The sequence below is a fragment of the Tachypleus tridentatus genome, chromosome 3 (assembly GCF_004210375.1).
Source record: "Tachypleus tridentatus isolate NWPU-2018 chromosome 3, ASM421037v1, whole genome shotgun sequence".
Taxonomy (NCBI): Eukaryota; Metazoa; Arthropoda; class Merostomata; order Xiphosura; family Limulidae; genus Tachypleus; species Tachypleus tridentatus.
The window spans coordinates 99,468,377-99,480,954 of NC_134827.1; the positions used below are offsets into that span (position 1 = coordinate 99,468,377).

The 12,578-nt window shown below is 33.8% G+C and overlaps 1 protein-coding gene across 1 annotated transcript in view; it reads left to right on the top strand.

Annotated features, from left to right (window-relative positions):
- Nucleotides 1-12,578, top strand: part of LOC143245926 (laminin subunit gamma-1-like) — an 83,397-nt gene that overhangs the window by 41,226 nt on the left and 29,593 nt on the right. Inside the window, 7 exon segments of the mRNA XM_076492180.1 lie at nucleotides 1,225-1,443; nucleotides 1,446-1,525; nucleotides 5,254-5,384; nucleotides 6,983-7,161; nucleotides 10,661-10,843; nucleotides 11,315-11,432; nucleotides 12,195-12,302. Coding sequence (XP_076348295.1) covers nucleotides 1,225-1,443; nucleotides 1,446-1,525; nucleotides 5,254-5,384; nucleotides 6,983-7,161; nucleotides 10,661-10,843; nucleotides 11,315-11,432; nucleotides 12,195-12,302 — 1,018 coding nt within the window.

The following is a 12,578-nucleotide window of genomic DNA, read 5'->3' on the forward strand; positions in this document are numbered from 1 at the left end:
AGTTATTCTGGAGTTGCGAAAATCAAATTATGAATGACGTTGCTTTTCTTTAAAACGTTAATACATATTTCATTCATTTTCTGTTGTTTTGTTAACACCATGCTTCTAACAGTAAAACATTTATGAAAAGTTATTTAAATGAATAGTTTAAGATAAATTAATGTATACGTCGATGGAGCTCATACGTTCGAACCGTAGCCTTCTTTATTTTTACTCAGAGGTATTATGGGCTTTCCTACTGCTCTATCCTTGACTGATTATAGACTTGGAAGGTGAATGTTGTTCCCTAACTAGTTTTTATCTTCAGATGGTAATTACCACTCAGAAACTGCCCGAACGGAGTTATTTGATTCAGTTTCAAGCTTGACATGCTTGAAGTGGAAAGGGAAAAAAGATTCTTCATCAAGAGGACGACACCGTCTGGTTATTTATTGAAGCCTGAAATAAATTCTGAAAAAAAAATCAACACAACTAATCGCACTTACCCAGTTTATATTTCTGGTATTTCTGGTCCCTACATAATCACTGACTAATTGGAATTCAGATGCACTTAACGAATAGTGACAGCTGTTAGATCAGTGTGATTTTTATGGCACACCAAAACTTGAATTATCAACGTCTAGTTTAACTTGTCTAAATGAATTCGTTAGTTTGATTTGTTTTTAATTTCGCGCAAAGCTACTCGAGGGCTATCTGCGCTAGCCATCCTTAATTTAGCAGTGTAAGACCAGAGGTAAGGCAGCTTGTCGTCATCACCCACCGCCAATTCTTGTGCTACTCTTTTACCAACGAATAGTGGGATTGATCGTAACATTATAACGACCCCACAGCTGAAAGGTCGAGCATGTTTGGTGCGACATTTGTTTCTGATATATTACTCACAACATCAAACTTATAACGCAGCTTATAACGAAATATTATGGAAAGCGTTTTGGTAATTTTTTTTCAATAATGTAATATATTTTTCTTTCATTGACTTACTTATCAAAGTATACACAAATGGGCGTGCAAGGACAACCTCAAAGGACCAAGGATTCATCGTTGTCCATTTGTGGTGACTATAAATATTATTTGTAGTTGATTAAGATAGTCAATGCATAGATAAAGTGTTAAAGGTTTCTTGTTGTTTTCCCCTTCCTAGAAAATTCTAGTAATCAATGTGGCACACATGTAATTGGTTTTATTAAAAAAAAAAAATAGTTATTTTATTTTCTGAATTTCTAGGCAAAGCTTTTGAGATTACGTACGTTCGTCTAAAATTTCACACAAGCCGCCCCGAGAGTTTTGTCATTTATAAACGAACAAGTGAAAACGAATCCTGGATTCCTTACCAATATTATAGCGCCACCTGTAGGGCCACTTACGGACTACCCGACAATTTACATGTTAGTCAGGACGAAGAAATGAGAGCTTTGTGCACATCCGAATTCAGCGACATATCACCCTCACAGGTGGAAATGTGGCGTTCAGCACTTTGGAAGGAAGGCCTAGCGCATACAACTTTGAAAACAGTCCAGTTTTACAGGTGAATGATGCAGGTGTTACTACGTAGTATTCGGTGTGAACTTTTAAATTAGTGATTTACATGTTAGACGAGGTTATTCATTATCATTTTAAATAAAATAGGCATTTGGTTCAAGACAAGTGTTTCAGTGAAATTTATTATTGATATTAAAAACATTAATAATAAAGAATTATAACTACAGCGCTCAGATCGCAAAGAATTATCAGTCAGATACCATTACTATTGAGAACATTTTCGGCCGTAATCCTAATAACATCTCACGAGGTTTAACAAACTAAATCCTATAAACACACACCAAAAGAACAATATAAAATAAACGTCATTAGCGTCATTATAACTAAAATAAGTGTTTTAAATACTATAATTAATAAGATTTAATTAAACTATAAAGAAACTTAAGGTTTCGGTAATTTCCTTTAAGTAACATTTGAAACTCCCCCTATATTTGTTTTTATTTTAAGTGAACGGATTTTTAATTCTCTTATTTTCATCTTTAAAAACATTCCAAAAACACGTCATTGTTAATATTCAGTGCATTTGAGATGAGTTTTCTTTTCGTTTAAATAAGGAACTCTGGAATGTAAATTAGCTTGGCAACATAATAAATTAAGATATTTTAATAACTCTTCAAATAATTGGAAACTAAGGTAGGAGAGCATAATATAAATTATGGTAACTATTATTTATGAATCTCAGATTTTAGAGCTGATATATTCGATGAATATATTGGCCAAGTAATATAATAGGGGAAATTGGTTACGTGTTTATGTGTATATAAATGGTAAAATATAAAAAGATAACTCGTAATGTATGGCGGCACTTAACATATAGAGTAAATTAAATTTTTTTTCTAAGTCCATCTTGATTCTTTCATACCGAAGTCATACCATAACAAAATGTCTGTCGGTGGGACAGTGACAAGTTTATGAACTTACAACGCTAAAATTCGAGATTTGATTCCCTGCAGTACACAAAGCAAAAAAATCGAGCGTGTCTTTGCATTGAAACAAACGATGATTTATTTGTAATAAACCTACGTTGATGATTCTAACAAGTTAGATGAAAAACAAACAAACATGTTTTTGTTACAAAAAGCTCTCCTATATTGTCAATAATAACAGTTGTTAGTTGTGTAAATAGGAGGGATATCAAATTATATATTACCCTTTTTCAATAATAACAGTTGTTTGTTGTGTAACTAGGAGGGATATAAAATTGTTTATTACTCTTTTTTCAATAATAACAGTTGTTTGTTATGTAAATAGGATGGATATCAAATTATATATTACCCTTTTTATTGTCAATAATAACAGTTGTTTGTTATGTAAATAGGATGGATATCAAATTATATATTACCCTGTTTATTTTCGATAATAACGGTTGTTTGTTGTGTAAATAGGAGGGATATAAATTTATTTATTACCTTTTTATTTTCAATAATAACGGTTGTTTGTTGTGTAAATAGGAGGGATATAAATTTATTAATTACCTTTTTTTATTGACAATAATAACGGTTGTTTGTTGTGTAAATAGGAGGGATATAAATTTATTTATTACCTTATTATTTTCAATAATAACGGTTGTTTGTTGTGTAAATAGGAGGGATATAAATTTATTAATTACCTTTTTTTATTGACAATAATAACGGTTGTTTGTTGTGTAAATAGGAGGGATATCAAATTATTTTTACCCTTTTATTTTCAATAATAACGGTTTTTTATAGTGTAAATTCTAGGAAAATCACATTATTTATTACTAAGTAGGAATGCACGTAATTGCCCTGTGTTAGAGCTCTAGATTTAAAAGCTGGCAAGGCAGGTTTTGATCCTTGCGATAATCCAAAATATTTTCCCCACTTTATGCTGTGGGTGCAGTATAGGTGTGACAGTCAGTCCCTTAGTGTAGATTTTTTTATTTTAGGGATTTAATGGCAGTTTTTATCTAGTCTGTAGTTCAAGGTTAGGGAAGGCATCAGATAACTTCATCAGCTTTGCCATAAATACAATATACAGATTAGCTTTGGTTTGGTTTGAATTCCGCACAAAGCTACTCGAGGGCTATCTGCGCTAGCCGTCCCTAATTTAGCAGGGAAGGCAGCTAGTCATCACCACCCACTGTCAATTCTTGGGTTACTCTTTTACCAACGAATGATGGAATTGACCATCACATTATAACGCCCCCACGGCTGAAAGGGCGAGCATGTTTGGTGTGACGGGAATTCGAACTTGCTATCCTCGGATTACGAGTCGAGTGCCTTAACCACCTGGCCATGCCGGGCCTACATAATAAGATGAGAACAGTTATATTTAACTAATCAAAAACACCTCAAGCGTGAGGAAATAAAAGTGCTGTTATAAAAGAATTGACCGTATGACTAAATGAAATAAAAAAATTGGCTACCAAACTGGTAGCTACACTTATAACACTAAGAACTTTAAACCAAATATCCATTCATCAGTTAGCTGGGTCGTGTGTTTTGTTCAACTTGGGATACGAAAGTTGGTAAAACAAAATACGAGGTCTAGCTAACCAGTGACTGAATATTTACTGTAAAAAGTACCCCTACGAACTAGTTGTAAATTACGTGGATTATTTTGTAGGTTATGTTTTATTCTGCTAGTAATGAAAAAAATTGCAATCGGTAAATGTAAAAAAAAATAAATTGTAGTTTGGAGAATCGAACTCTGAATTTTAGCGTTGCAATTTCGTTGATTTGCTGTTGTTCCGCAGCAGAAGAAGGTGGGTTAAAATTTAAGTTTGAAATTTCAAGGATTTCGAAAGTTATACGAATTGTGAAACATGTTTACTGTGCAAGTAAAACTGTTTATATTTTCTACTTGAAAGCAATTTGAATGTTTTTTGACATATTCATTTTAAATTTTTGACATAAACCAATTAGAAAAATATTGCGTTTCAATTATGATATAAAATAACTTAAGCTCTGAAATCAGTTTAACGCTTTCTTCTTACGTTCATGACATTCTGTTCAGACGAACCATAAATCAGAAGATGTAGATTGTAGACGCTGATTACTCGAACTTAGTGTGAAAAGAGTTTTCTAATCAAACTTAAAATAACACCTCCTGGTGACGTTTTATCAACATATCCTATTGTTAGACATTTAAAACGATCACATTAGTAAAATAACATATTTGTTTGTTTTTGAATTTTCGCGCAAAGCTACTCGAGGGCTATCTGCGCTAGCCGTCCCTAATTTAGTAGTGTAAGACTAGAAGGAAGGCAGCTAGTCATCACCACCCACCGCCAACTCTTGGGCTACTATTTTACCAACGAAAAGTTGAATTGACCATCACATTATGATGCCCCCACGGCTGAAAAGGCGAGCATGTTTGGTACGGCGGGAATGCGAACCCGCGACCGTTAGATTACGAGTCGAACGCCTTAACCCACCTGGCTATGCCGGGCCCCAGTACAAATGAAACATAGAGATATTATGAAGGTGTTAATATTCATTATTTTATCTCTATGATAGAACTAAATTAGTAGCTGACATACACGGGCAAGATATTAGGATTATCAGGGGCGACATATAGGTGTCATATGTTCAAGGAAACCCTAAGGGTGCATGTCCAAGTTTGGTGACAATCATTCTACCGGTTTGCCAGCTATAAAATGACACAAACAAGCATTTTTTTCTTTGAAATAATGGTTTAACTATTTTTGAACGTCATGTTAATTATTTCCTTTTTTGACTTATCTGGTTTCAGGAATGGGTTACAGCTACAGACATTCGTATTTCTTTGAATCGGATGAACACATTTGGTGATGAGATATTTGGTGATCCCAATGTTCTGAAATCTTATTATTACGCCATAACTGACTTTGCGGTAGGAGGCAGGTAGGTTGTTGTGAACAATGTAGTTAGAACTTAACGAATAGTTAGATCAACTATTGTTGTGAACAATGTAGTTAGAACGTAACGAACAGTTAGATCAACTATTGTTGTGAACAATGCAGTTAGAACTTAACGAATAGTTAGATCAACCATTGTTGTGAACAATATAGTTAGAACTTAACGAATAGTTAGATCAACTATTGTTGTGAACAATGTAGTTAGAACGTAACGAACAGTTAGATCAACTATTGTTGTGAACAATGTAGTTAGAACGTAACGAACAGTTAGATCAACTATTGTTGTGAACAATGCAGTTAGAACTTAACGAATAGTTAGATCAACTATTGTTGTGAACAATGTAGTTAGAACGTAACGAATAGTTAGATCAACTATTGTTGTGAACAATATAGTTGTAACTTAACGAATAGTTAGATCAACTATTGTTGTGAACGATATAGTTGTAACTTAACGAATAGTTAGATCAACTATTGTTGTGAACAATATAGTTGTAACTTAACGAATAGTTAGATCAACTATTGTTGTGAACAATATAGTTGTAACTTAACGAATAGTTAGACTAAATGACCTTTTTTATCAGCATTAAGGAACTTATTATCTGCAAGATTTGTGTTTAATTCTTTACGTAAGGTCACTTTAAAAATGTTCGATAATTATTATTACGTACCGTATGATAGCTTAGAAGTAGGTAGATCAGTGAAACAAGCTCAGTCAGCTTGCGTCCTTTGTAAGCGAACTAAATATTTGTTTGTTTGTTTTTAATTTAGCCTAAGGCTACACGAGGGCTATCAGCGCTGGCCGCACCTAATTTATCAGTGAAAGTCTAGAGGGAAGCCAGCTAGTAATCACCATACATCGTCAACTCTGTTTGTTCTTTTTTTATTAACGAATAGTGGGATTGACTGCACTTAATAACGTCCCCATGAAGACAAGGGAGAGCATTATAAGTGTAACAAGAACTAAATACAAACTAAGGACAAAACTTTAAATTCAACGACAACAAATTATGGTGTCTTAACACTTCTCAACCTAAACAAGTTTATGTCTTTAAAAATTGTTTTTTGTATTTCGAGCAAATAGTGGGATTGACCGTCCCTAATTTAGCAGTGTAAGACTAGAGAGAAGGCAGCTAGTCATCACCACCCACCGCCAACTCTTGGGCTACTCTTTTACCAACGAATAGTGGGATTGATCGTGACATTATAACGCCCCCACGGCCGAAAGGGCGAGCATGTTTGGTGCGACGAGGATTCGAACCCGCGACCCTCAGATTACAAGTCGAACGACTTAACCTACCTGGCCATGCCGAGCCTGCTTATGATGCTAAAAAAAAAAACGAGTCTCGAAACGTGTGGTGGGCATAATACAGATACTAGACTTCAGACTATTGTTGACTGCCTTTTCATATATGTCCAGATTGTTGATGACTGTTTGTTTTGTTGTTGTTTTTATAAACTCTAATTAATACGTTATATCAAAACCTGTAGTAGCAAACCTACGAGATTTTTATATCGTACTTAATTACCTTAACGTAACACTACTTTTGATAAGTTTTTAGACGGAATATTTTATGTTATTTCTAGGTGTAAGTGTAACGGTCATGCTAGTGAGTGTGTCGTCACGGAAGAAGCAGTTGATAAACAGAGACTAGTATGTCGCTGTGAACACAACACCAGAGGGCGCGACTGTGATGAATGTCTTCCTTTCTACAACGATCTGCCTTGGGCTAGAGCGACTGCGACCACAGCCAACGAGTGTCAACGTGAGTACATGCTTATTTAGATCCAGTTCATATTTTTAACGGCCCGGCATGGCCAAGTGTGTTTAGCCGTTCGACCCGTAATCCGAGGGTCGCGGGTTCGAATCCCTGTCGCACCAAATATGCTCGCCCTTTCAGCCGTGGGGGCGTTATAATGTGAAACTCAATCCCACTCTTGTCATCATCAGGTAGCTAGTCATCATCACCCACCGCCAACTCTTGGACTACTCTTTTACCAACGAATAGTGGGATTAACCGTCACATTATAACGCCCCCACGGCTTAAAGGGCGAGCATGTTTGGCGCGACGGGGATGCGAACCCGCGAGCCTCAGATTACGAGTCGCACGCCTTAACACGCTTGGCCATGTCGGGCCTCCTCTATAAGCTTTAAAACATCTTTCTTTTAGGCTTAGTTCCATAATTTCCTGTTATATCCTTTTAGACTTCAGGAATATTTGTATTTACTTCACTAATTCCTAAACTGTGCAGTAGAAAACAAAAGACAGCAACTAAGTTATGCGAATTAAAGTGAAGTTTATTTAGTAAATAATATATTATCAGAAATGTACTTTTAATTAATATTCCTAGAGTTGTGTATAGAAATACGTGTGTGTGTATACAGAGATTGAATGCACTATATTAAAGCGATTTTACTGCCTTATCCCGTCTGGTCATATTCTGTAAGACGACCGTGCATCTTAACAATAGCCTTGCAATGTAGTTTCCATTGAAAAGGACTCTGTGGTAATCGTATCACGTCAAAACCGCACCATCCGTCTCTGCTTACTTTCTTTAGGCCATCTAGTGTATAAGGATGACAGTTTTCTGCACTGTGACTGATGATTGTTTCGAAATGTCTTTTTATGAAGTAACATGAATACCAATTTTCGTTTTCCAGTCGATTGAGATATGCGACAGTGGAACGAAAATATTGTGGAAACAGTTTGTGTATACCACACAGTATTGTGTGTGTGTCTGTTTCCCATGCAAGAATCTTCTTGATTAATTTTAATACTGTTTGCCTGGGGCAGGTGTATGATTTTTGCCAATGATTTTTATGATCGTGTATTATCAAGATGCCTAACTTTGCTTACTACGGCTGAGACATGACTTGTTACAGGTCCCCTTCTTGATGATCCTGGTATCCTGAGATAACCCATGTTTCTTTGTTTTCAGTGTACGAGGAATAATGTCATCTTGTAAATTATAAACACTACCTGAACATATCTTTATGATCTCAGTGTATCAATATTTTGTGAGGGAAAAGGCTATTATATACCCTTCCCACAAGCGATCAATATTTTCTGTGTTATCGCACTACCTACATAATACCAAACAATGTGGAAATGTAGTTCTAAACCAATATAAAGGAACACCTTTATACCTATACTAATTAATAACCTAATATCTAACTGCAATAGCCCTTACAATCCCGTACCCGTTTATACTCTCGTCCTTAAGACATGTGTCCGTCAACAGCCACATTCAAACACTCTTAATCTGAAGATGGCCTAGGAAGGTCGAAACGTTGTTCTCTTCTTATCACTAAAAGTGTTAATACCCACACTAGCCGTTCTGAGGTACGTTTTTATTTCAAGTGGGTTCCTCGTCATCGAGAGGAAAATATTAAATTAGTTTAGCTTTATTAAAAATCCTATGTCGAAATTTCGGGCAACCAGCACCAATACAATGAAATACTGACTCAAGAAATGTTAGTTTACTATAAAAATGTGGACGTTATAATGTAACGGTCAATCCCACTATTCGTTGGTAAAAGTAGTATCCCAAGAGTTGGCGGTGGGTGGTGATGACTAGCTAAATTAGGGACGGCTAGCGCAGATAGCCCTCAAGTAGGTTTGCTCGAAATTAAAAAAAAAAAAACATACGTAATAACATGTACAAATAATTTGATAAGCAATCATGAGAAACACGTATGAAAAAAGAAATTATACAACGAGTCAGCAATAGCTGAAATTTTTTGATGTGCCGTAATCATTTAAACGTTTAGGCCAAAATCACAAATCTGACCATTTGCTTCGAAACTCATGAATTTTGAACGACGAAAAATCGTGGTAATTGTCTAATCCTTTAAAAGATACGATCATAAGGGTAGAGGACTAGGCTTGAATCGTGAAGTTAAATGTCAAGAATTTAACAATTGAAACTGTATCATTAACACGCATGTTTAACACTTGCTTTTGAATTTGTTCAATATTTTCTTACAACCAAACGTACCTGCAATCTTTCAAACGAAAACAAGGTTTGTGTCCACACAATCATCTCTCTCCTTTGACACGGATTCTGTTTAAGTTTAACATATGCTATCCTTCCACTTATACAGTAATTGTGTGTGTAACTCCACCTATGTATGTTAAGTATTAGAATTTGAAGAAAGGATCATATATTGTTTTAATAAGAGTAATTAGGGTGTGAATTTTCAGTGATAGATAAGTACGTTTATTTATAAGTTACGTATCTGATTAGCAAGAAGTCTGTTGTTGAACGTTGTGTATTGAACTTAGACTTGTAATTTGTGTGAACGTAGCCTGTAGAAAATATTACAGAAGGAAACTAATTCGTTATCGTCAAATGGACGACTGGACCTGACATTATATCCCTGAATAATCCAAAGATAGAATGCATTACAAACTCTTAAACCTATGGTTATCGTGAACATGTGTTTAGTTTTGCATACGTTAACTTGTCTGTATCTCTTATTGTTTTTCGTGTTAAATTGCTGGCAAAACATAACCCTTACTTGAAAATAATATTTATGGTTATTGTAATATTATTTTGAATTAAGTAACAATTATTCAAGGATTGTAAGATAAACTTTTAAAATAGAGAACGACAGCTTAAGCCTCGTGTCATGCATGCTATTGAGAATGGACTTGATGAATGAACATTAATAAAAAGTGGTATTAATAATAAAGTTAAACTTATTTGTGAAAGTTAAAGTTAACTTTTACTGACTTTTTAATAATTGTCTCAAGTAAATTATTTTTAGTAATAATTAACCAAACTAGCATTTTAAACCTTTTTTTTTAAATAAAGTTTATACCAATCTTGAAAAGTTCAGGCGTTTATTAAATTATATGCTTTAAATAGACGCACTATAAATTTGAATCTAAGAATTATAAGTAAACGTTTTCCAAGCTTGAACTAAGGTATGTTGAAATAATATATATTAGTAATTCTATGTAATGGAAAGGAGTGTCGTACATCACGATAAAAACAAAAAAGTGGTAAAGACTAGTAGTGTCCTGTATTTAAAAAAAAATATTATTTCTAATTAGACAGATCTTTGTCGAAAGAAAAGGTTCATTGCTAGACTGTACTTAAAGACAGTGTTAAATTGATTATTTTTTAAGTTTCAGTTTGATTAAGCAAGCTTTAATAGAGCAGTAATTTATTTTGTGTACAGTAATTTATTAATATTTTACAATTTAAATCTGTAATGAATGTGTGGTTATTAACCACAATTTAATTTTTGTTTTGCAGCTTGCAACTGTAACGGAAAATCTGATAAGTGCTATTTCGACAGAGAGCTTTATGAACGTACTGAACATGGTGGTCACTGTGTAGAATGCAGTGATAATACAGATGGCCCTCATTGTGAAAGATGTAAAATTAACTTTTATGGGCAAGGTGGAAGATGTATTCCATGTAACTGCAACCAAATAGGTACGCTTGTCTCAAATTTGTGGGAACTATTATATGTTAAATTGTTATTTATTTATATAACTTTAGAATAGTTGTGGAACATGTAACTAACAGTAAGAGAGGGAAAGTTGGAATGTAAATATAATCAACGAAAAACACAACATTTCTTTAACACAACAAATCAGCACTCAGTGAGTTGTGCAACTTAGCCCTTTACAAGAACTTGCTCTTTACCTGAATATTACACTTCATGAAGTTTCAAGAGTTCTTGTTCAGTTAAGTTTGTTGAGATATCATTCGATGTAGAAACTTGCTGATATTGTACTAAAATTAGGTAAACAAATGAAATATCTTAAACAATTACTCTTTTTTTATGAAAAAAAGAAACAAATATGCCAGATAGTGTACCTAATCAATATGTCTTAATTTGATGTGAATCATTTGCTAGTTTTACGTTTATACAGTTGAATACAAGAAATTTTGTTTTTGTAGGTTCTCGTAACTTGCAGTGTAATCAGCTGGGCCAGTGCCAATGTAAACCAGGAGTTGATGGGAAAACATGTGATCATTGTTCCGACGACTTTTATAACTTTAGTTTGCAGGGATGCAGGTACAAAATTCTTTTTGATATCTCTTGATTTACTTTAGTAGCTTACTAAATAATGTAGACAGTGGTTAGTTATTTGCATCAAATTGTGTCTTAATTTGTGGATGAGTCATTCCTGCAATTTTTATTTTAAACTTAGCATGAATATAATTAACTACAACTCAGTTTTAATACCATTCAATATCTTTTTCAATAGATGGCGCCCCATCTAGTACAGCGGTAAATCTAGGGATTTACAACGCTAAAATCAGGGGCTCGATTCCCCTCGGTGGGCTTAGCAGATAGCCCGTTGTGGCTTTGCTAAAAAAGAAAAAGAAAAACAAAAAATCAATAGATGGATATTCTAACTGACAAGTTTAGTTTTATAAATTAACTGTTAAAAGTTAACAAACTAAGGTATTTTAATACAAGTGAGACTCGTATATACTGGTTTTTCATAGTAAGTTGTATAATTGTTTTTGGTGATGGTGCTTACGTTTAGTTAAACAGTTTATCATGGTATCAAAGCTTTCTGTTGTTTTTTTTTTTTTACTTAAGTCATTAGACTTTTGTTTATTTCTTTTTGTCAGTATAAAAAAAACTAATATATGGCATCTTAAATTGGAAGCAAAAAAATTATATATTTCTTCAAAAATACAACTGGGAAATAGACACTTGTGCTTTACAAAAAATAAGTTATTATAATTAAAATCTGATAAAGAATTAGTGAGAATGTAATATGTGATGTTTAGAGTACCATTTAACTTAATAAACAAATGTTTACAGACCTTGTGGTTGCAGCCCAGCAGGAAGTTTGAACAACAAACCAAGCTGTGATGATGTTACAGGAACTTGCCAGTGTAAAGAAAATGTAGGAGGACAGAAATGTGACAGGTTAATTTATTTTTTAGAAGGACTATTGACATACGTAATGTGTTTTTTGGATTTCTGGTATTCTTAACTTTATTTTAAAATGAAATATTCAACTGATACTGTTAGCTGTTATTGCATCATTAACTTTAAATTGAAAGATGGTTTGATTTATACTTTAATTATCTTTTGATATTTAAATACAATGGAATATCAGATTGTATTACAATTCATGTGATAACAGCTCTCTAGGTATATTTAATTGCTTTCATTTAGCTAATAATTTGTGTAGAAATAATT